At 34.7% G+C, this 26,325-nt stretch overlaps 1 protein-coding gene across 1 annotated transcript; it reads right to left on the reverse strand.

Annotated features, from left to right (window-relative positions):
- Positions 1 to 24,836: 24,836 nt before the first annotated feature.
- On the reverse strand, positions 24,837 to 25,355 carry LOC149801454 (uncharacterized). The gene has a single exon (XM_089956802.1). The coding sequence runs from the start codon at positions 25,353 to 25,355 to the stop codon at positions 24,837 to 24,839; it is 519 nt and encodes a 172-aa protein (XP_089812928.1).
- Positions 25,356 to 26,325: the final 970 nt, after the last annotated feature.

Below are 26,325 nucleotides of genomic sequence, written 5' to 3' on the forward strand. Positions count from 1 at the left end.
AGTGTACATTACTATGACAAGACAATATTACACACCGTTTGTACATTATTACTACATAACAAGATTTCATAAAGATTGTAAATTACTATGATACGACAGTATTTCATTCCAAGTGTAATTTACTATGAAAGGGCAGTATTTCATTACGAGTGTACATTACTATTGCAGGACAATATTTCAGTCCGAGTCTAAATTATTATGACAGGACAATATTTCAATCCCATTGTAGATGTCAATGACTGAACACTATTTTAGTCCAAGTGTGCATTACTATGTCAGGAACATTTTTAAATCCGAGTGTAAGTCACTATGACATAAATATATTTAAAAGAAGTGCACAGTGCTAAGACAGGGCTATATTTCATTCAGAGTGTACATAACTATGACATGACAATATTGCAGTCCCAGTATCAATGTTTCATTTTCAGTTTATATTTATTTCCCAGGACAATATTTCATTCCGAGTGTATATAACTATGATAGGACAATATTTCAGTCCGAGTGTACATTACTGTCACTTAACAATATTTCAGTCCGAGTGTAAATTGTCATGACTAGACAATATTTCTGTAAGAGTGTTTATTACTACAACAGGACAATATTTCTGTCCCAGTGTATAACACTATGATAGATAATAATTCATTCCAAGTGTTGACTGCTTTCACTTAACAATATTTCAGTCCGAGTGCAAATCACAATGACATGACAATATTTCAGTTAGAGTTTTTATAACTATTACTTGACAATATTGCAGCCCGAGAGTAAATTACCATGTTAAGACAATATTTTAGTCAGAGTGTACATTGCTAAGAGAGGATATTCTTTTTGTATTATTGTACATTACTTTGACAGGACGACATTTCAGTCCGAGTGTACATGACTATGACTGGACAATATTTCAGTCCGATTGTACATTAATAGTACAGGACATTATATCAGTCCAGCTGTAAATTACTACTAAAGGATAATATTTCAGTCCGATTGTACATTAATAGTACAGGACATTATATCAGTCCAGCTGTAAATTACTACTAAAGGATAATATTTCAGTCCGATTGTAAATTACTATGAATGGACACTATTTTAGTTCAAGAGTACATGACTTGGACGTGACCATATTTCAGTGCGAGTTTAAGTGATTATGACAGTACAATATTTTAATCCGAGTGTACGTTACTAAGACAGGTCAACCCAAGTGTACGCTGCCATGACAGAAAATATTCCAGTCCGAGTATACATTACTATTGCAGGACAATAGTTTAATCCGAGTGTACGTTGCTATGACAAGTCAACCCAAATGTATGCTACCATGATAGAAAATATTGCAGTCCGAGTGTACATTACTATTGCTGGACAGTATTTCAGTCCGAGTGTACCTTACTAAGACAAGACACTATTTCAGTCCGAGTGTATATTTATACGACAGGAGAATATTTTAGTCCAATTGTACATTACAAGGACATGAGAGAATTTCAGTTACCATCTCATAACAATATTTAAATCCTAATGTACATTATTATTACAGAATAATATTTAAATCCGAGTGTATGTTACTATGCCAGTTCAATCTGATTGTTCGTTACTATGACATCACAATATTTCAATCCGAGTGTACGTCTTTATTACAGGTAAGATGAGTGAAGATCACAATGGCAGGACTATATTTCAGTCCGATTGTAAATTAATATGAGAGGACAAAATTGTTAGCTCAAGTGCACATTACTATGACGGAACAAGTTTGCTGTCTGAGAGTAAATTACTTTGACAGAACAATATTCAGTCCGAGTGAACATGACTATGACATGACAATATCTCAGTCCGAGTGTAAATTACTATGACATGACAATATTTCAGTCCGAGTGTAAATTACTATGACATGACAATATTTCAGTCCGAGTGTAAATTACTATGACATGACAATATTTCAGTCCGAGTGTAAATTACTATGACATGACAATATTTCAGTCCAAGTGCATACTACTAGGACGTGACCATATTTTAGTGCACGTGTTAGTTACTATAACAGTACAATATTTCAATGCGTGTGTACGTTATTATGACAGTTCAATTCAAGTGTGCGTTACCATGACTGTAAGTTATTTCATTCCGAGTGTACTTGCTTATTAGAGGACAATAGTTCAGTCCCAGTGTCAATTGCTATTGCAGTAAATTAATTCTGTCCGAGTGTCCATTACCATGAGTGGACGAAATTTAAGCCCGAGTGTAAATTATTATGATAGGAAAATTTTTCCGTCGGAGTGAAAATTTATATTACAGGACAATATGCTAGTCCGAACGTACAGGGCAATGACAGGAAAATGTTAACGGTCGAATGTACTTTGCTATGAGAGGACAATCTTTCAGTCCGATTGTATATATAAGACAGAACAATATTTCATTCAATGTGTAAATTACTATGACAGGACATTAACAGACTGAGTAAACATAACTATCAGATGACTATATTTCAGTCCGAGTGTACATCACAATGACAGGACAATGTTTCAGGCCGAGTGTACATTACCAAAACAGGACAACATTTCAGTTCGAGTGTACAAATCTGTGAACAGAAAATATTTCAGTGCGAGAGTAAATTACTATGACAGGACAAAATTTCAGTCAGAGTGCACCTTAATATTAATGGACAATATTTCAGCGCGAGGGTAAATTCCTGGAAGGACAATATTTCAGTCCTGGTGTACATTTCTGACAGGAGATTATTTCAGTCCGGGTGTACATTACTATGACAGGACAACATTTCAGATCGAGGGTACATTACTATGACAGGAAAAAATTTCAGTCATAGATTATATTTATATGAAAAAATAATATTGTAGTCCGAGTGTAAACTAATATGACTAGGGAATTATTCAGTTCAAATGTACATTACAATGACGAGAAAACATTTCAGTCCGAGTGTACATTACTATGACAGGACAATATTTCAATCCGAGTGTTAATTACTATGCCATGACAATATTTCAGTCCGAGTGTACATTTATATGGCAGAAGAATATTTCAGTCCGATTATACATTCCTATCACAAAAAAGTATTTCAATCTGATTGTTAATTACTATATCAAGACAGTATTTCAGAGTGTACATTACTTTGACAGCACAATATTTCAGTTTGAGTGCACATTACTATGACAGGAAAATATTTCAGCCTAAGTGTAAATTGCTATGACAGGACAACTTTTCATTCCGAGTGTACATTACTATGAGAGAACAATAATTCATTCTTACTGCACATTGCAATAACAGGGCGATATATAATTCCAAGTGTAAATTACTATATCCTGACCATATTTCAGTCAGAGTGTACATTACTATGACAGCACAATATTTCAGTTTGAGTTCACATTACTATGACAGGAAAATATTTCAGACTAAGTGTAAATTACTATGGCAGGACAATTTTTCATTCCGAGTGTACATTATTATGAGAGAACAATAATTCATTCTTACTGCACATTGCAATAACAGGGCAATATATCATTCCAAGTGTAAATTACTATATCCTGACCCTATGTCAGTCATGGTTTACATTGCTATGACAGGTCAATACTTCCTTCCGAATGAACATTTCTATGATTGGACAATATTCCAGTCCGAGCGTACATTACTATGGCAAGACAATACTTCATTCCTTGTGTACTTTACTTCTGCAGGGCAAGTCCGTGATTACATTACTATACCAGGACAATAGTCGATTCAGAGCGAATTTACTAGGACAGGATACTGTTTCATTCCGAGTGTACAGTACTATACCAATACAGCATTTCAGTCCGGGTGTCCATTACTATGGCAGTTACATATTTCAGTCCGGGTGTCCATTACTATGGCAGTTACATATTTCAGTCCGGGTGTCCATTACTATGGCAGTTACATATTTCAGTCCGGGTGTCCATTACTATGGCAGTTACATATTTCAGTCCGGGTGTACGTTACTATGGCAGTTACATATTTCAGTCCGGGTGTCCATTACTATGGCAGTTACATATTTCAGTCCGGGTGTCCATTACTATGGCAGTTACATATTTCAGTCCGGGTGTCCATTACTATGGCAGTTACATATTTCAGTCCGGGTGTCCATTACTATGGCAGTTACATATTTTAGTCCGGGTGTACATTACAATGGCAGTTACATATTTCAGTCCGGGTGTCCATTACAATGACAGGACAATATTTCATTACGAGTGAAATTACTATAACATGACTATTTCATTCCGAGTATATATTATAATTGCAGGACACGGTATTCGTCGAGTGTAAATTACTATGACCAGACCGTATTTCAATCCGAGTGTACATTCCCGTGACTGGAAATTACCTCGGTCCAAGTGTACATTACCAAGACAGGACAAAATTTCCGTCAGAGTGGAGAATACTATGACAGGTCAATATTAATCCGAGAGTACTAAACTTTTACGGGATTATTTTACGGTCCGAATGATAGGAAAATGTTTCATTCTGAGTGAATATTACTATGACAGGACAGTATTTCAGTCCCAGTGTAAATAAATATAAAAGGACAATATTTCAGTGCAGATGTAAAGTTCTTTTTAAGGAGAATAGTTCACTAAGAATGTACATTACTACGACATGACAGTGTTTCGGTTCGAGTAAACATTACTATCAAAGGACGGCATTTCAATCCGAGTGTAAATTACCATGAGAAGAAAAAAGAGCCCGAGTGTAAATTACTATGACAGGACAATATTTTAGTCCGAGTGTAAATTGCTTTAACTGGATAATATTTCAGTCCGAGTGTAAATTACTATGAAAGGACAATATTTCAATCCGTGTGTAAATTTCTATGATAGGACAATATTTCACTTCAAGTGTATATTACTATGACAAGACAATTATTCAGTTTGATTGCACATTACTAACAGAGGACACTATTTCATGTAAATTACTAACAAAGGAAAATAAAACAATTCGAATACACACATTACTATGTTAGGACAATAATACAGACCGAGTGTACATCATTACAAAAGGACGATTTTTCAGTAAGAGTGTACATTACAATGAGAGGAAAATATTTAAATGGGAGTGTAAATTACCATCTCAGAACAATATTTCAATCCGAGTGTATATTCAGGATAATTGTTCACTCCGAGTGTAAATTGCTATGAAATGACAATATTTGAATCCGAGTGTACATTGCTAGGACCGGACAATATTTCAGTCCAACTGTAAATTAATATGACCGGACAAAATTTCAGTCGGAGTGTAAATTACTTTGACAGGACAATGGTTAATCCAAGTGTACGATACTAAGACAGGATTATATTTCAGTCCTAGTGTACATTACTATGACTCGACAATAGTTCATTCTGAGTGTAAATTTCTATGACTGGGTTATTTTTCCCTCAGAGTGTACATTACTATGACAGGAAAATATTTCAGTGCGAGTGAAAAGTACTTTGACCTGACAATATCTGAGTGCGAGTGTAAATATCTATGACAGGACAATATTTCAGTGGCCGTGTACCCTACAATGACAGGACAATGTTTGAGCGGAATGAACATTACTAAGACAGGACAAATTTACAGTTCGAATGTATATTACTATGGGAGGACAATATTTCAGTCTGAAGTTAAATGACTTTGACATTACAATATTTCAGCCTGAAGTTAAATGACTTTGACATTACAATATTTTAATCTGTGGGTAAAAATTGCTGTGGCAGGAGAATATTTCAGTCCTAGTTTAAATTACAATGACGAAACAATATTTCAGTCCGAGTAGATATTAATATGACAGGACATTCGTTTAATCCGAGTGTACATTATTATGCCAGGACGTTACTTCATTCCAGTTGTAAATTGCTATGACATGACAATATTTCAGTCACAGTTTTAAATTGACATGACAAGACTATATTTCTGTCCGATTTTACATTGCCAGTAGAGGATAATATTTTATTGCGATTGTAGGTTATTAGGAACGTATAGGGTTTAAATCCCAATGTACATTATTGTGATAGCAAAATATCCAAATCTGAAAATACAATGTTTCAATCAGAGTTTACCTAACTACGACATTTCAATCCAATAGTACGTTACAATGACAATTAAATACTTCAATGCCAGTGTACGTTATTGTGACGGAACAATATTTCAGTTCCACTGTACATCACTATGGTATGACGCTCTTTCAGTCCGCGTGCTCATTGCTATGACTTGACAATGTTTCAGCCCGAGTGTACATTACTATAATAGGACAATATTTCATTCCGAGTTGAAATTACTTGACAGTACAATATTTCAGTCCCAGTGTTGATTGCTTCGTCAGGGCAGAATGTTAGTCCCAGTGTTCATTACTGTCACTGTAGAAAATTTCAATTCCAGAATAAATTACAATGACAGGACACTACTTCAGTCATAGTATTTATTACTATTAAAGGACACTGTTCTAGTCCGAGTGTTCATTACTATTACTGGACAATATTTTAGTACATTACTATGACAGGATAAAATTTCAGTCCGTGTGTACATTACATATTCAGAACATTATTTCATTCCAAGTGAAAATTACTTCGAAATGACAATATTTCAGTGCGAGTGTAGTTTACACTGACAGTATGTAATTTAAAACCGAGTGTACGTTACTATGACAGTTCAATCCGACTGAACGTTACCATGGCAGTAAAATATTTCAATCCGAGTGTACGTTATTATTTCAGGACAATATTTCAGTCAGAATGTACATTACCATTATAGGACAATATTTCACATCGAGTGTACATTACTCAGACAGGACAATTATTCAATCAGAGAGTAAATTACTATGACAAAAAAAATAATACAGTCTGAGTGTACATTACTATGCCAGGAACATAATTCAGTGCGAGTGTACACTTCTATCACTAGAAAATATTTCAGTCCGGGTGTACATTGTTATGATTGGACAATGATTCATTTCGAGTACACATTTACTATTGCAGGAGAATAGTACAGTCCGATTGTAAATTTCTATGACAGGACCATATTTAAACCGAGTGTACAATGTTTAAGACAGGACTATATTTCAGTCCTAGAGTATATTACTATGATAGGATAATATTTCAGTCCGAGTGTATAGTACAAAGACAGAAGAATATTAAAGACCGACTGTACTTACTATAACAGGAAAGTATATCAGTAAGAGTGTACATTAGTGTGATAGGAAAATATTTCAGTCCGAGTGTAAAGTTCTTTGTCATGACAATATTTCACTCCGAGTGTAAATTAATATGACAGGACAATATTCAATCCGAGTGTACAATACTAAGCCAGGATTATATTTCAGTCCGAGCGTACATTACAATGAAAGAACAATGTTTCAGCTCGAGTGTACATTACAAACACATGGCACTATTTCAATTAGAGTACAAATTACTATGACAGGAAAATAATACAATCTGAGTGTACATTACTACAACAATACGATATTTCAGTACGACCATACATTACTTTGACAGGAATATATTCCATTGCGAGTGTAACCACCTACGACAGTATAATATTTCACTCAGAGAGTAAGTTACTTTGACAGGACAATATTTCAGTCCAAGAGTACCTTACAATCACAGGACAACAGTTCAGTCCTAGTGTGCATTGCTATGACTTAACAAATCTTTAATCAGAGTGTAAATTACTATGACAGGAAAAATTACAGTCCGAGTGTACATCACTATAACAGAACAATATTGAAGAGCGAGTGTACATTGATACAACATAACAATATTTCAGTAAGAGTGTACATTAACTATGACATGAAAATATTTCAGTGCGAGTGTAAATTAGTATGGCAGGACAATATTTAAGTCCGATAATAAATTACTTTGACAGCATAATATTATAGTCCGAGTGTACATTTCTATGACATGATATTATTTTAGTCCCTGTGTTTCCATCAATCACAGGACAATATTTCAGTCCGAGTGTGAATTTCTAAGGACAGGACAACATTTCAGTACGAGTGTACGTTAATAGTATATGACAATATTTCAGTCTGAGTGTACATTAATAGTACAGGACAATATTTCAGTCTGAGTGTATTTTACAATGATTGGACAATTTTTATTCCAAGTGTACATTACTTGGATATGACCATATTTCAGTGCGAGTGTAAGTTACTATAACATTCTAACACTTGTTAATGACAGAAAAATATTTTAATCCGAGTGTTCATTAAAATAACAGGACAATTATTCAGTCTGAGTGTACATTACTATTGCTGGAGAATACTTCAGTATGAGTGTATGACTGGACAATATTACAGTCCGAGTGTTAATTATTATGAAAGGAAAAAGTTTCTGTCCGAGTGTAAATTACTCTGCCAGGACAATATTTCAGCCCGAGTGTAAATTTCGATGACAGAACATTATTTCACTCCGAGTGAACCTTACTTTGACAGGAAAATGTTTAAGAATTAGTGTACATTATTATGACTTAACAATATTTCGATCAGAGAGTAAAGTACTATGACAGGAATATAATACAGTCCGAGTGTATATTACTATGACATGACAATATTAAAGTCCTAGATTATGACTACAACAGAAAAATATATAAATAAGAGTGTACATTACTGAGACATTGCAATATTGCAGTTCGAGTATACATTACAATGATAGGACGATATTTTAGTCCGAGTTTTAATTACTATGACAGGACAATATTTCATTCCTAGTGTGCTTTACAATTGCAGGACAATATTTCAGTCCGAGTGTAGATTACTATGACAGAACAATATTTCATTCCTAGTGTACATTACTATGTCAGGACAAAATGTCATGCCGAATATAAATTGCTATGACAGTACAATATTTAATACGAGTGTACAATACTAGGACATGACTATTTCAGTCCGAGTGTAAATTACTATCATTTGACAATGCTTCAGTTAGAGTGTACATTACTAAGCCATGACAAAATTTCAATGAGAACATATATTACTATGACAGGAAAACAATATAGTACGAATGTACATTACTATTACAGTTAAATATATCAGTATGAGTGTACATTAATATGACAGGACAACATTACAGACCTAGTGAACATTACTACAACAATACTATATTTCAGTACGAGTTTAACTAACTATAACAGGATACTATTTCACTCCGAGTGTAAATTACTTTGACATGACAATTTTTCAGTGCGAGTGTGCATTACTATGACAGGACAACATTTCATTTTGAGTGTGCACTACTATCACAGGAAATTATTTCAATCCAAGTGTAAATTACTGTGACAGGACAATATGTCAGTCCAAGAATATATTACTATGACAGAACAATATTTCATTTGAGTGTACGTTATTATGACAATGCAATATGTCAGTCCGGGTCTATATTACTATGACAGCCACATATTTCAGTCCGGGTGTACATTACTACGACAGGACAAAATTTCAGTCCGAGTGTAAATTACTATGATAGGTCAGTATTTAATACTAGGACAGGACTAGTTGTCATTCCGAATGTAAATTACTTTGGCAGGACAATGTTTCAATCTGATTGTACATTACTTTGGCAGGACAATATTTCAGTCCGAGTGTAAATAACTATGAAAGGACAATTTTTCAGTCCGAATGTCAATTTCTATTTCAGGCCAATTGTTCGCTCCGAATGTACTTTACTGTGACAGGACCGTGTTTCAGTTCGAGTGTACATTACTATCACAGGGCAATATTTCAATCAGAGTGTAAGCTACTATGAGAGCAAAATAATACAATGCGAGTGTACATTGCTAAAAGAAGACAATATTGCATTCAGAGTGCAAATTACTAACACTGGAAAATAATACAGTCCAAGTGTACATTACTATTACATGAGAATATTTAAGTCCGAGTGTACGTTACTAAGAGAGGACAATATTTCATTCAGAGTGTGAATTACTAACACTGGAAAATAATACTGTCTGAGTGTACATTACTAGTGCAGTTCAATATTACACTCCGAGTGTACATTATTATGACAGGACAATGTTACAGACCGAGTGTACATTACTACAACAGGAGAGTATTTCAGAAAAAGCGTGTTTAATCAAGCTATTGAAATTTCTCTGATTCAAGATTGCATGTTTTGGAATAAATGGGTTAGTTATATTTATTTTTAAATTAACAGTTTTGGGTCATATGTATATCACATATGAATCGATAATAGCTCTTAACAATATAAAAAATTCATAAATATAAATTTATAATGTATTAAACGTAACATAATTTGAAGTTCGGAAAGGAGTATTCACTTATTGTATTTTTATTTGGTCCAAATTCAGTGCTTGTTCCTTAGTTTCGCATAACATGAGAAAATGCAGACGTATCAGATTTATATTCAAGAATTGCTCTTTAACCCGCCAATGGGGTTTTATGAAAGCGAAATCCCATATTTTCTGGTGCATACATATTTATCCAAGTTGCACATATATCTTTACATCTAATATTAATGGTGGAAGTTTCTAAATAAGCACCATACTATTCAGAGGGTTCAAACATGTCTGAACAAGTACAAATCTAATCGACCACATTTAGAAAACATATATATTGCTGGTTACCACGGAAGATCTGCTGGACTGCCACATCTCTTCAATCTTTATCACGCCAAATGCCATTATAGTTTAAATTAGGAAGTTAAAAACATAAACAGACAAAATATTCTAAACAATTAATTCAAAAGCGTGTGTTGTTTTTATTCGACAATGGTTGGACTATTTTGCTTCAGACAAACTGCAATTAAGATTTAAAACAGAGATAACTATACTCAAAACGTTTTCAGACAATTTAGCAACAAGACAACTATCAAGAGTGCTACTGCCACATGCAATTATCTAGCGGGAATTATATATCAGAGAGAGAGAGAGAGAGAGAGAGAGAGAGAGAGAAAAAACATTTTGTTACTTAACTATAAGTAATGATACTAAGCAATAGTGATCGAGTTAGTTTTTTGACCCACTGTAGTGAAAATAATCTCATACAAGTGTTCCCACAATATGAAATCTGACTAATGCAAAATGTTTATGGCGGTCGGCAACTCGCGATTCATGATATTTTGTTTTCGTGAAAGTCATATCTAACAAACACTTTGGTATGCTTTATCGTTTCAACGTCCACTTTATGCCAGTATTTCATCAGTCAGACTAAGACTAAACGTCGTTGAGTCATTCATCAGTCATTCACGTTCTCTTCCATGTCCTATCGCTGCCTGAATATTGTTTAGATGCATACTATTTCTGTTTCAGAAGTTAAGCACCTTATTAACCCTGACAAAAGCCTTGGTCAGCGGGAGATCCTCGAAACTCGTGGGAAGAGTTTACCATTGCGACCTTCTTGCGTCTGTCTTTTACATAGAGGTCCCATGAGTATTTCCATTCTTTCTCCACTACGGTATATTCTTTCGGTAGAGGTAGATAGTGAAGAGTATTATAATGAAACATTTTGTTAAAAGCTCGTGAACTCTTTCCTCAGTGATGTTACCGGGAAGGCAGTCTCTCAGTGGTAGGTAAACACGATATCCATAATTCTTCACAACAAAGGCAAAACAATAATTTAATCCCGTAAGTGATACTTGTTCTCATCAAATGATATATACACATCATATTCGAAATAATGGTACGAACTGTCTTCTCTCCGAAGTTAAATTGTAATTTCATATTGAAAATTTGTAAAACAATGTAGAACTGGAAATCCAGTTAATATCAGCAGCACTTCGATTGAGATGCATATTATCATAGTTGTAAAATCTTGCATCAGACATTTATCACATAAAACTTTTCCCAAATCGATGGCTTTCATTCGATTTGCTGTATACCAGTATACAGTGTCCGAATCTGCTTGACAAAATTCCAACTAATCCAACAAGCAGATGGTATCAAAGTCACAGAAGACAACAAGTTCCGAGCATCTAGAGACTGAGCTGGCAGAAACTGTAAAGACTGGGCAGATGCTTGAGAAATCCTATGTTGTTTGCCAAATATAGATTGTTCGTTAAGTCTATTACTGCCTCCCCCACTCTCGAACGTTCGTTGTCATCGATAGACAAACAAGTTCGCTCAATCTACAACTATTCATGACCAAATCCAGTATTGGAGTACAATTTGGATGAGGAGGATGGGAACATGCTACATTGAATAATTCAAAATCCTTTTGATTGCCTTTTCGGCAGGTTGGAAGTTGCAGGTCAAGTTAGCCCCTCGAAAATCGACTTCAAATTCCCATAACTTGACAATCCAAACTAGGTCCCAGCTTATCGAATTCTGACCATATGGTCAGTGGGTTGCCTTACATTATCACGAAACCAGGGCCATAAATTCAAATTGCAATTAAGACAAAATTTATTAAATTAATTATGTTAGTATTTTATGGACCGCTCTGATGGCCTTGTGGTAAGAACGTCCGCCTTGGATGGGCAGGTCGTGGGTTCGATCCCCAACCGAGTTATATAAAAGACTTACAAAAATGACACTAACAGTTCCTTCGCTTGGAGCTCAGCATTAAGAGGTTAGTGTTAGGACTGGTCGGCCTGGTGTCAGGATAATGTGACTGGGTGGGACATCATGCTACATGTCTGCGACATGATACCCCAGTGCTAGGCATCACTATAAACTGTCACAATGCAGACATCGTAGCGATATGATTGAAAAATTGTTATAGCTACGTTAAAAATCCAAATCACACACATGCACACATTTTACTATGACTGATGTATATGACACATAAGGATTCACCGTTCACTATATTTATTACATCCACTACAATACCATTATTATGGCTTGATTCCTACATGATATATTCAGGTTTAGTCCAGTTATTGCACATGGTTCCACTTCAAGAATTTCATTTTATTAGATGTCTAGAAATTTTAGTTTTATCAGGTGCGCTAGCGCTGCGATCAAATGTCTTATCAAAACATTTCTTATTAAGTTTAAAAGCTCTAGACTGACAAGGCACGTTATGTTCAATTTGCCTTTGGTTTTTGACAGGTCAGTTTTTACAATTGTTGTGTTTGGCATTTATTTGCAGGGAAATATCCCAAAACCGTGTATGTTTAAAAGTTACTGGCAATCGTTTGCATTGAAATTATTATCAACAGTCATAACTTCCGACTCAACATCCACATTCGTTTATTCCACCTCAAGGTCTGTTAATTTCAGATTTCACTCTCTCTCTCTAAGTCCCACATTCCGGCAGTGTATTTTTGAGAATTGCAGGAAGAGGGCAGGCATGAAAGCATGTGTAGTGGCAGAACGGTCGTATTTTTTTAAAAAAAGATAGAAAGTATTCGACTTTATCTTGTTTATAACTTCTTCATTCCGTAACAGCGGGTAAGTCCTGCCTCAGATTTTGACATTCACACGCTGTCTGAAATCCATGGTCCAGCCAGATGATGAAATTATTTGCCATCAGCAGCTGATTCTATATCCAGCATGTGTTTCTTTTCGACTTTCCTTCACATGTCACTTTTCTCAGATAAACAGTGTCCAGCTCTAAATCGGTAAATACGTTATTGGAAATACTGTAAAAAGTACTCCAATCATTATCGCTTCCTTCTAAACCGATAAATAGATAAATTCCCATTCGCAATTAGGAAGACTACGTGCTTGAGTGGCATCATTATCATCGTTTAAGTATCCATACTAACTTCGACAGTGTTTATAAATTAAGTGTTTAAGTCTCTGTTCCTCATGTACCATTTATAATAATACAAAATAAAATAAAATCCTAATAACTAGACCAAATCGTTTTGATATTTGCCTGCTATAGATATGAGAAAATGGTTTTTGACAAATTTAAGTAGACGTGGCTCTCGTGCAAAATATAATGTTAAGAATCAAATCGGATGCCTTAACCATTATTATTATTTCTTTATCGGAACGAAACCTTGAATTAATTTCCCCCAACGAGTATAACAATAGCAAGTAACTTTGAAAGGAATAAAATTAGCAATTATTATGACTTTTGCTAAGAAATAATGAGCAAGTTTGAAAATGTATGCTGCACATTGACGAATTAAACATTCTTATTTATTCTTTAATCTAAAGAAAGTATTTGAATACTCACTTATAAATTATTATAACAACAAGTACCAATGTCGACGAAAATGATTAAATATAATTTATTTTTCAAAATAATTTATCACAATTTTTCCCAAATATTTTATTTTATTCAGTCTTTGTATAATCTTTTTCCACATAATACCTCCTGCTCAGCACTGGGTTTCTCCTTATTTACGCCACTGACTTATGCTTTTGTCCGTTCAATGTTTTCTTTTTGTAGCAGGAGATAATTGCATATTCTTCAATATGTCATTGATCAGGCCCGTGGAAGACCAGATTTTCTCATATTTCTCTTTTAGAAAAGCTCACGTCACTCCGACATTACTTAATAAATCATTACTGTGGAATGTCTCATGGTAGAGAACAGAGTGCACGGAATCTCTAAGAACACTGGAGGGCGTTTGAACGTGTTCAGAGTGTTGTAAACAGGAGTAATGCATCAAAGTCTATATTCGAAATACCATACATGGAACTATTTTATGCTAGTAATGCTTGTAATTTATGCATTGCATATTTGTATATATTCATATCTTTATGCACTAATTAAGTAAACTATGCGAAAGTCATGTCCAGCAAACATTTTGATTCTCTAATACAATTACAGCTTCTAATTTTCTAAAAGGGAATGAATCCTTTGACACTAGCTATGACGATCCATTGCTCACTATCTATAGCATATGGGGATGCTCAATCTGATCGGATTATATACAACATAGTACAATGGAATTCTAAGGGTAACCAGCACATGTTCTCTAATTGTCTGCAGGTTAGATGTCCACTTTGGTTTGGATCCATGTTAATCAGATCGGTAAGCGAGAATATGCAGACTGTGACAAAGACAAATGCATCAATGTAATGTATTTCCGGATATCTCCTGTTTCCGATTATGGTAAGTAAGAATCCTAATATTAAAAAGAACCAATTTCCTGGATAGAGCTGGAATAAACTATGCAAATATATACACGATAAGTTAATACGCTGTTTTTTAATATATGTTCCGTCTTTTAACATAGCCTTGTCCATGGTTCATAGAACAACGTAATCACATGAAATTACAAGGTAACAACCATATAATCTTCTAGAGGTAGCGCTCTTGTCGTAATATATATTAATTCACAATTAAAATGTGCAAAACTTAAAATACACGTGGTTTGAGTACATAAAACTATGCATAATCTTCATACACACACACACACACACACACACTAAAAACAACCCGAATAAGGAGGTATCACAAGTAATGTTTCACTCAGTTACTTTCTGGAAACATCCCCATTTATTTACATTAGTGACGTTAGTAGCTTGTTTTTAAAAGTATGTCAACAAATATTCGAGACAAATTAATGAAAAATAAATATGATATAAAGGTGACGTAAAAAAATGTATCACTTTAAATCCTGTTTTTGTTTCTGTTCATCGATCATTCAGTCAAACTGTAACCAGTACAAATTAACAGCACATATACACAATTTCAGTATTACAAACAGTTCAGTCTGTCATTTAGTTTGAACCCTGTTTCTTCATCTGATGCGCCTTGAATGGGAACAATTACTTTACTACATTTTTGAAATGGTTATGTGTCTTGTTCACCATGTCATTAAATTTCATTATCAGACCTCATTTAAATGAATGCTTTGGCAGATATATAATATGTAAATATATATTTATGTGATCATTAATAACAATAAATTAATGAAAGGTTCAAAAGCTCTGCTTTTAGTTTGAACAATTGTTACGGAATTATGTATTATCTTTGGAATTTATGATATAATTTTACTGAGACTACGTAGTTATATTTTTGTATTGCTTAATTCAATGGTTAGTATTATCGTAAAAATACATTTGTACTGTGTAGTAAAGTTTTATTTACAAGGTCTCTAAGGTAGAAAAGCAACTAAATGTAAGAGAAGATGACACACGAGTATTGATTGAGGTTAGTGTGAATAAGAGTGGGAAATCAATGTGCGTTTGACAGAATAATTTTGACAAAAATGAGGATTGTCTGAAATAATCAATGAATCCACATTCACTTGGTTGAATATGTAGATTATTACAAATCATATGATTGGTTAATGGAAACATCAGAGGATGGAATATATTAGCGAATAAAGAACCCAATCTGCATCCAAGAAAGCCAACAAAATGATCAAAAGGAGAAAGAAGCAAAAGAAATTAGTGAAAAGCGTGAAGAGCAAACAACCATCATGCATGAAAAGAAGTCCAGCAGAACGAATGATAATGAGAAAACAAGAGACTCTAGCATTGCTTTTGGAGCGGAAGGTGTATATGTAGGAGGGGATGATGACCTTTGAAAAGATAAAGAGTCACATTCAGATCAAAGAAACAAAAAACAAACACTTTGACCTTCACGCGCAAGATTGGGTACTCAATATTCTAGGACTATACATCAAATGGATGCATCTTTGGACTAATTGTTACAAGAAATTTGAGGAATGAATAAACTTATACGAGGAGGCATACTAAATTTTCTAATTCATAAAAGGTATGAGAAAAAAATGTAAATCAAACCAAACACCTAACAATAATTATAGTAAAACATTTAGGCCTTAGTGCAATAACATATTACTGCGTGCAATGGATTTGAAATCCACTTTTGGACATCCTTTTTTCTGACCTGAACTTCCACATGTCCTATCATGACCCAATATGTCTTGAGAAAGTGGGTTCTAGAACCCCAGTGTCATGGGTTCTTAGAGAACTCTGGATCAGCGGGTGAGAACAATGTGTACATTTTATGCTTTAACATAGATGGAATATATATTACATTAGCCGAGTCAGAAAATAAATTATTGCCATAGTCTTTTTCATCTCCTTCTGCTATAATGTGTATTCGCTTTTCCACATTGGACTTGGCAGAACTATTTTAATGATTCAGTATTGTTTGTCTCATCTGCAAATGATGAATACGACAAGCATTAAAGGCACATGAACTAAGCATATGCATGTGTCCTTAAACATACATAAGGACTGGCGACGATATCAGAAAGGCTCTGTATAAAGAGAGTGCATTTGCCATCTATCACTTTTGCTGGCAAAAATGTCAAAAATTACATAATTACACACGACGTCACAGTGTATAATCTAAGTGTGACTTAGCTCGGTTGCGGAGTGGGGATTAACTTGTGGTAGATTTACTATAGGCCTTCGTAGGTGCAAACCAGTACACTTATTAGTCCACAAAAAGACTACGTTCACCGAAATTCTGGTCCGTGATGTCGAGTGATATCAGAATCCATTGGGTGAAATACTTAAATTTGCAGGAATTACATCAGTATATATCACAGAAACACACCCAACATTAGATTTCATCAGTCCGAGTGCAGCATGGTAAGTCAGCTCTGTATATACTGAAATTGATAAAACTTGATCATCTTCAGGCATTTTTTCCGATTCAGAAACGTTCTATGCACCTGAATTTCACATTGTTAAAATATTTTCTGTATAATAAAACAAACAAAAAAAATATATATAAAAATAAGATAACCACCACAGCTTGGACTTGTCCAGTCATAAATGCATATAAAGTAATCAACCAATGGGGAGGGGGGAGGGTAGAAGAGTTTAATAATGCGATCTTCACAAACATTTTTATGCAATATATAGTAGGAATGTTGGAATGATTTCCAGAAGATTCGGAAAAATTTTAATCTTACGCGTTAGGTTGGTTCTAGGCGGCTTGACAACATATATTTTTATAAGAAAGACGAAAGCCACGTTCAAGTAGAGGTAATTCACGTTTTATTTGAACATTTTAATATTTCCTTGATACTTGATAGTGATTATAGTATATATTGCATATACATATCAACGGATCATTCAAGAATTACGACAATACGCCAGTACACGGTTTGGTGCATACAAATACTAGACCATGCAGTCAAAAAGACCCTGCAACCTTTATCTCTACAACCTGGCTTTAACTATTTACATGTACTTATGAGAACTCTTGTACACAGAAAAACACTTATTATCTCAATTTCACAAACTAAGCCGGAATATTATACTGTTCCAAAAAGTGTGATACAAAAAACCACAGAATACCACCTGGATTGAAAAGAGAATTAAAATTTTACTTGTACTTTGATCAAACATGCAACTATTAACAAACTCGTCAAGGAATCATGTAATGGGTGTTGCAGAATTGAATCTGTTTTAGGATCGACATTGAGAGTTCACACAACAACTGCTAGATCTGACGGATCTAAACACTCTTCAGCTTTGACCATTATCCTATTTAAACGTACGCGCGCTAGTGCTATTAACATTTTAGAACATGGTTACAAATGTTTTGGTGTTCCATAAGAAGTCCGTAAGAAGTCCATAAGAAGTCCGTCGGGTAATCATGTTAGTCATCAGGATCTAAATCAGGAAATATAATCTCTATTCGACATAATATGGCCGCCTGCATAAAATCGGAAACAAGAAAAAAGTGACTGAAGTAAACTGAAATACCTTGTTTTCAGGAAACCAATCGCATATCTTCCACCCTTGTGAAAAGCCAGAGGACATGAAGAACCAATCTTAAAGCTTTTAAGCCGTCTGATTTCTGTAACCACATATCCAGTGTCCCATATATTTGACTTTTTTAGCAACAGTATTTTCAGACTTGTCATATTCTGAATTATGTTGTAGGTAACGTTGAGAATGTTCTCCATGCCAATGCCATTCAAGTGTGTAACAGCGTTTTACATTAATGAACCATGCTGTAAGTAACGTTGTGAATATCATCCATGCCAATGCCATTCAAGTGTGTAACAGCGTTGTACATTAATGAACCATGCTGTAAGTAACGTTGTGAATATCATCCATGCCAATGCCATTCAAGTGTGTAACAGCGTTTTACATTAATGAACCATGCTGTAAGTAACGTTGTGAATATCATCCATGCCAATGCCATTCAAGTGTGTAACAGCGTTTTGCATTAATGAATCCTGCTGTAACATTGTGAATGTCATCCATGCCAATGCCATTCAAGTGTGTAACAGCGTTTTACATTAACGAATCCTGCTGTAAGTAACGTTGTGAATATCATCCATGCCAATGCCATTCAAGTGTGTAACAGCGTGTTACATTAATGAATCCTGCTGTAACATTGTGAATGTCATCCATGCCAATGCCATTCAAGTGTGTAACAGCGTGTTACATCACTGAATCCTGCTGTAAGTAACGTTGTGAATTTCCTCCATACCACTGCCATTCAAGTGTCTAACATCGTTGTACCTCACTGAATCCTAAAGTTTGTGCACTGTCGTAGCAACAGAAAGCAGTAAAGAAAGTGATTCCTTGTCATTTCGCAATTACGAGGATAATTGTAAAGACAAACACAAATATTTCCAGATACTTACAAAATAGGAGTTCATTTTTTTAATGTATGGTTCACTGAACAAACGAACGGTAAAACGCTGTTCAACACTTATCCCGTGCTGTCGCAAGGGTTCTAGGCAATGATGCTCTATGCCACAGTAGTGCTGTATACTAGTATTTATAGGTTACGGCATTTATATGGGAAAATATGAACAAGTTTTCCACCAAATACTGCACGACCTTGCGGAAGTGAAGTATTTTGGACAAAGAAACCCCAGTTCATTATTTCCCATTCTAATGCAGTAACCTTTTTATCGTATGCTCAAATTGTTTAACTATCTAAAGCTTAACAATAAAAGAAATTACAAGAAATGTAATTTAATGTTTTTAAAAATCCAAAACAAATGCATAACCGTAGTTTCATCAGTACACAATAACAGTATCCGTACGCACATTGATCCGCCCAACGACCGTTTAACTTAGTCGAGCGCTCTACATCAGTTTAAAAATATATGTCGTTTTTAGAGTCATCTTGTTAATGAATGCGCAGGGATTTTGTTTCTGTCTTGATCCAACTAAATTCTGCTTTTCTTATTATGAGGGGCTGGATTATATGGTCAACTCAGTGAAATAAGGTGCACGGATTACAACTGGAAATGTAGGCTTTTTGAAATTGCAGTATAGCGTCTGTTTGTATCAGGTTTTGCTGTCCAATTTGAAGAAGTAAGAAAATACAGTTTAAGGAAATTCATGATGCAATAATGTATATTTATTACCATTCTTATTATTAGCTAAACATAACATGTTTATGCCATGTCACTTGCATCTAGCTGTAGGAGGGACCCCAGCTATGACCTGCATCATACAGTGTGTCATCTACGGCTTGCCCAATATTGTATCAAAATGGTCACACGGGAAAAATTGAAAGCGGCTGTTGTTTGACACTCCATTTACCCAGCGGAAATAAAACATTTTTGTCGTCTTGGATCATTGGTTTTGAGGCTCTTAATTTCCTACCGAAACCTTCGTTTGCATTTGTTTCTTGTATTTTGACCGACTTGGAAAATGGCACGTCTCTGACAAATATGCGATAGCTCTTGGCCTCATGATTCATTTTATGCTATATTGTTCAGACCCTTTAGAGCACTCGTCATAGTTTTAACCGTTTTATTTGCGAAAAGATATGAATATTCTCTTAAATAGTTGTTTCACTGATTGGAAATGTAGTTTCAATTGTTGCGTTTTTCACGTTTGTTGTTGACATTGCTAATATCAAATTCATTCGTTTGCTTCCTTGAAAGTTTAGTTTCTAACTAAGTGAACTCGCCCACATCGTCACCTTTTTCATTTATACTTTCAAACGGACGAAACAGCTGCTTTAGTTCATTCACAAACAAATTTAATCAACCAAAACCTAAAGCGTCTTCTATACGAGTGTACATGGTTTGTTTACAAAGTAGTTCCGAATACATTAAACTATCATTAGGCGTGCAATATGAAGGTGTTCGATTTCGTAAAATACTGCATTCTGACAATGTTCAGATAACGAGAACAAAACTGAGTATTTAATAACACATGTTTATTTGGTCAATGTGAGCATTTAAATGAAAGTTATCATCAGACCTATGCACTGTCTCCAATACTAAAACCAACAAATGTCAAAGTGTGTAAAAAATATAGAGTATCACACACTATGTGCTGAATCATTTATTTTTATTTTCGTGCCTCAGTTGACCATAAAGATCTAAAGAGTCATTTGTATTGGATGTGCAGAGAGGCACAATTCTGCCTTAAATAGCTACAAACAAGTAAAGCGCTGATTCGAACAAGGAGTATATTTTCAATGATTACTATCTATTTCTAAAAATGAATTCAGTACAGCTATTGCTAGAAAAGGATTAAATTATACAATCATAGGATCACATTTTAATAGATGTTGCAAAACTGCTCTTAGGCTCTTATTTGATTAATTATATTTCGAAACATTGAATTTCAATTTTGCTACTACAAGGAGCTTAAATATTTCCGTGCGTTGGTTAACCTTGCATTCAAAATTAAAGAAAGCCAATATTAAATGTAAAAAATAACTCACAATAGCAGCCTTCCGTTTTTTCTATGGTACACAAATCCAAGAACAAGTGATAAATTCTGTACGACAAGTGATGTTTCAAAAGTCACAAGTTTGGGAAAAGTGGTTGAAAATAGAATGATGTGCCATCAAATATGGATGAAGATACAAACATACAGAAATCTTTAAATAGTTGTTTCCATAGCATATGCAATTAACAGTGATGGATGAAATCTTTTACAGATCTCACTGAATCAGTTTTCTTGGTCAACTGTTCGTGCATTTGGCTGTTGGGCAGATGTCAGCCAGGTGTAAAGTGTACCCATTGTGGTTTTCAATCCCTGATAAGACAATAATTTTAATTGTATTAGTTGGTAAATATAAGGAAGATTTCGGTTGGTCAGAAAATAACCACATGATCAAACCAAGCTGCGTTTATGTGTCTCTTTTTTAATAGAGAGTCACGTGCAAGTAACTAAAGCAAAGATCGAAAAAAAGGCATACACACTGCATACCTTTAAAATGAAATAAAAAATGTTGCTGGGTTTATATTTTATTCTGAAAATTGAATGAACTGATTTTAACAGAACCAAATAATAAATCTTTGTATTTTCTGAAAATGAATAATTGTTTCTTTGACTGGATTTGATTTGAATATGGCAAAAGTAATCTTGCATGTCCATGAGATCTTGGACTTTTGTTCTTTCATTATTCTGCAAGTAATTCTTGTTTTAGAAATAGCCGAATTCCAAAATATTTGCTAAATTCACACATATCGACATTAAACACACCGACTCATGAATATCTGACATGCCTTCTGAAGCAGACGATATTTCACAAGCTGAGTTATCAAGCATTCCGAACGAATCAGCTAGGGTATAGTTATTTGCCTGTGGAACACCCGAATGATCACAAAAATAAAACTAATTAGATTTCACAAAGAGGAAGGATGACTAGAAAACAAAATGATATAAATATTTGAAAGAATATGATCTTTTATGTAGACCTCTCTTTTAGAGCTATGAAATTCAGCATCTATTAGGAGGAACATCGGGGCTACAGCACTTTCACTACGGCTCTTTACAAATGAAATTAAAACTATAGGTAAATGGATATAGGGATTGGGAAGAGGGAGTTCAAAGGCTAAAATTGTAACAATTATATCCATAGTCCTACAGTGTAAGATGCCGACCCTTAGAGTTAATATGTGGAAGTGGAGGTGGGTGGGAGATACATCTCGCCCATCGTCCATCGTAAGTATCAGAGTCGATGTCTTACTTTGTTTGACTGCTGGACCCCAATCATTATAACCATTTACCGTTAGCATTAATTTCAATTGTAAGTACACTCTGTAGGCAGAAGACCTGTTAATGAACACCAAAATATATTTAAAGACATGAAAATTGGTTGTCTACGTGTCAGGAGAATAATGAATCAGCAAAGTAGTGCATTACAGCATCAAATCCAAGAGTCATTTGCATGTCAAACAAAACAACGCATACTTTGCTTTCAATGTTGAACTTCTCTCAGAATACATCTGCCAAGTTAGATAAAATATCAAGACCACGCTGTAGAATGTTCAAAACCTTAGATAATCTACGACCGGTATAATTACCTGTTTGATGCTAACTTATCTATTACGTTGTTGACGGAGAATCCCCTGTCATACAAATAGCTACGTAGCAGAAGCCCCGCAACAAGAATTCACACATTAAGTAAAGCTCTAAGACTGACTGGAGTTACATCTTTGAAAAAAGCATAATAAAAAAAAGAATTAATAACATTATAAGAAACTGTAATTATAAGAGTTTGTCTGATCTTATCTTGGTATAAGCTGTCAGTTGCCGACTTAAGCTGCTTTCATAACGCCCATCGAGCGTTATTTCCTGTGGGATTCAGCAGCTGACAGTTTATACAACGATAAACTCGGGAAGTAAAAGATTAAACTCCTTAATATGTTACCCTATCTTATATTTCTGTGCATCGTGTTTGTTAAATGTCAGTGCTATATACCGTTAAGAAACCTGAAAATACTGTGTTTCCTTGTTTCCATTTTAAAGAATGTTCACCTGAAAATACTATGTTTCCTTGTTTCCATTTTAAAGAGTGTTCACCGGTTTGTTTTGCAACAACATTCCTCATCATCTGTTGATAGTACTCGTAAAAGTAACAAAGAACGTGCATTGTATGAGTTGAGAGGAATATGTACATTACGATAGTAAACCTGGAGACGAATGCATCTACTTCAGTAATCTGTTTCAACCACTTTCAACATCAAGTATTACATCTATGACAAAATATGTAAGTGATTGTCCATGTTTGTCACCGAGCTTCTGCTTGTGATTGCTCTTTTAGTTTATAATATTTAAACTCTAGAACATTTATGACAAAATACGTAATTGATTGTCCCTCTTTGTTGTTGAGATTCTGCTTGTGACTGCGTCTTTAGCTTATATTCTTAAACAGTCAAAAACGTTTATCTATATTATTTAACAATACGCTTCAATTTATCTTAAACATGATGTACTAAGACTTGGACGATTTGGGTACATTACATAGCAACATGAAGTACTAAGACTTGAACGATTTGGGTACATTACATAGCAACATGATGTAATAAGACTTGGACGATTTGGGTACATTACATAGCAACATGATGTAATAAGACTTGGAATTTTTGGAATATATTACATATCACAATGATGTAATAAGACTTAGATCTTTTTAAATACATTACATAGAAGCATGATGTAATAAAGATTGGAGCTTTTTGATACCTTATATAGCACCATAATATAATAAAGACTTTGAAGTTTTGGATAGATTGCATTGAAAAATGATGTATTAAGACTTGGAATATTTGGATGCATCACATAACATCATGCTCCTTGTAGGGTTTGTTATGTTATCCTCCCTCTCCCCCCCTCTCTCTCTCTCTCTTATGTGCACACAAGTTTAATCATTCATTTATTATGTCTTACTCTGTGCTTTTTCTGTATACGTCAAATCATTAAAATTATGTTCTGTTCTGACAGGGCCGACGCCAGACTATCTGGCGCCCTAGGCAAGGTGAGATTCTGCCCCCCCCCCCGAAATATCAATTTGAAAATGTATAAACAATTAAAAAAATTTTAAAAAATTCAACATTTGAGCACAGACCAAGGGTAATTTTTTTAAAATTACCCATCTGTGCTCAAATGTCCGGAAACCCCCCAAAAGCACTACTTGATACTGTTTTATTTGCAAAATTAAGATAAGATTGAACATACATAAAGATAGATATTAGTGATGAACTAACAGCATAATGGACAGTTGAACAGACACTCAACACTAATTCACCTGAAACCAAATCTGGCTGAGGGATAAATGCAGACAGAAAGACAATTCAAAATCTCACTTTGCGTGCCTTTTCCTCAGGAAAGTGTTTAACCAATTCAGCTAAATCAAGTGATGAAGCTTGAGCATGTTCAAGTGATATAGTTGCCAAGCCAACTAGTCTCTGTTGCAACATTGTAGAGCGAATGGAAGATGTTATAAGCTTGAGTTTTGAGAAACTACGCTCACCACTTGCCACTGATACTGGAAGTGTGAGAAGGATCCTCAAAGCAATAGCAACATTAGGGAAATTATCCAAAAGTTTTTGTTGGAGTGTGAAAAGAAGTACTTCTTTTGGTGGAATAGACTTTGGGAGTCTTCGAGCTGTGGCTAAAAGTTCACAGCATAGATCCTCAGCATCAACATCTTTGTTTGCATTATGCATCAAAGATTTTTGCAAATTCTTGCAGTCCTTAAGTATATCATCGGTAGATTTATCCTTTACATTGTATATATTATACAGAAAGCCAAAGAGTGAATTATAATGTTGTAGCTGTAGGAATCTCTCATCAATAGATTGTATGGCCATGTCTAAAACTGTATAGCAAAAACTTACTTTAAATTTCTGTTTTGGATCTTGTGGTGCCTCTTCTTGGGCCTCATATTCAAACTGCCGTTACTTTCTCCTGGTTCTAATTTGATCTGTTTCAAAATCTGGTACTATCTCGAGTTCATTTGCAATTTCAGTAGCATCTACCAAAACGTTTTGAAATCCCTCATCAGACCTGCAATCCACAAGATATTTTTTAGTTGTCTGCAACTGTCTTGTAGCTGCATTTAAATCAGCTTCCTGACTTTGTAGTACCTTGCTTGTAAGGTTGACTTCAAACATGATGTTGTACCATGTAACGAGCGATACTACAAATTTGAACTTATTGATTGCATCAGCAAGGGCTTTGGCTTCATCTCGGGAATTATTGCCAGAAGGACCTGTTAAGCTTGTATCATTAAAGATGTGCATCAGAGCATCATATATATCACCTAGATGATATCTTAGTGGCTTCAGAGATTCTATTCGAGTCTCTCATCTCGTTTCACACAATGGTTTAACAGTTATACCCAAGTCTGATGTATGATTGGTTAGAATTTGCCAACGCTTAGTTGATGAAAAGAAGTAATTATAGATCAGTCCAACAATATTGAAGAAAGTAGTTGCTTCAAGACAACACCTAGCAGCATCAATGACTACCAAGTTTAAAGAGTTTGCATTGCAGGACACAAAAAAAGCACGTGGGTTTATGTCTAGGATCCTCCATTGTACGCCATTTTCTTTGCCTTTTATGTTACTCCCATCAACTTTGTCCACGCATATTTTCAATTGATAATCCAATTTGCCCAAGCTGTTCAAGAAGAGTTTCTGCTATAAAGGCGCCTGTAGTTTCCTTTAGTGGAAGAAATCCCAGGAAATGTTCTCGTATGATGACTTCAGGCTCAGGTATCCCATTATCTGATGTTCTGACTACATCAACAAAACGGACAATCATTGTCATTTTCTAAAT

This window comes from Sinohyriopsis cumingii, chromosome 4 (genome assembly GCF_028554795.1).
Source record: "Sinohyriopsis cumingii isolate HCF-2022 chromosome 4, ASM2855479v2, whole genome shotgun sequence".
Taxonomy (NCBI): Eukaryota; Metazoa; Mollusca; class Bivalvia; order Unionida; family Unionidae; genus Sinohyriopsis; species Sinohyriopsis cumingii.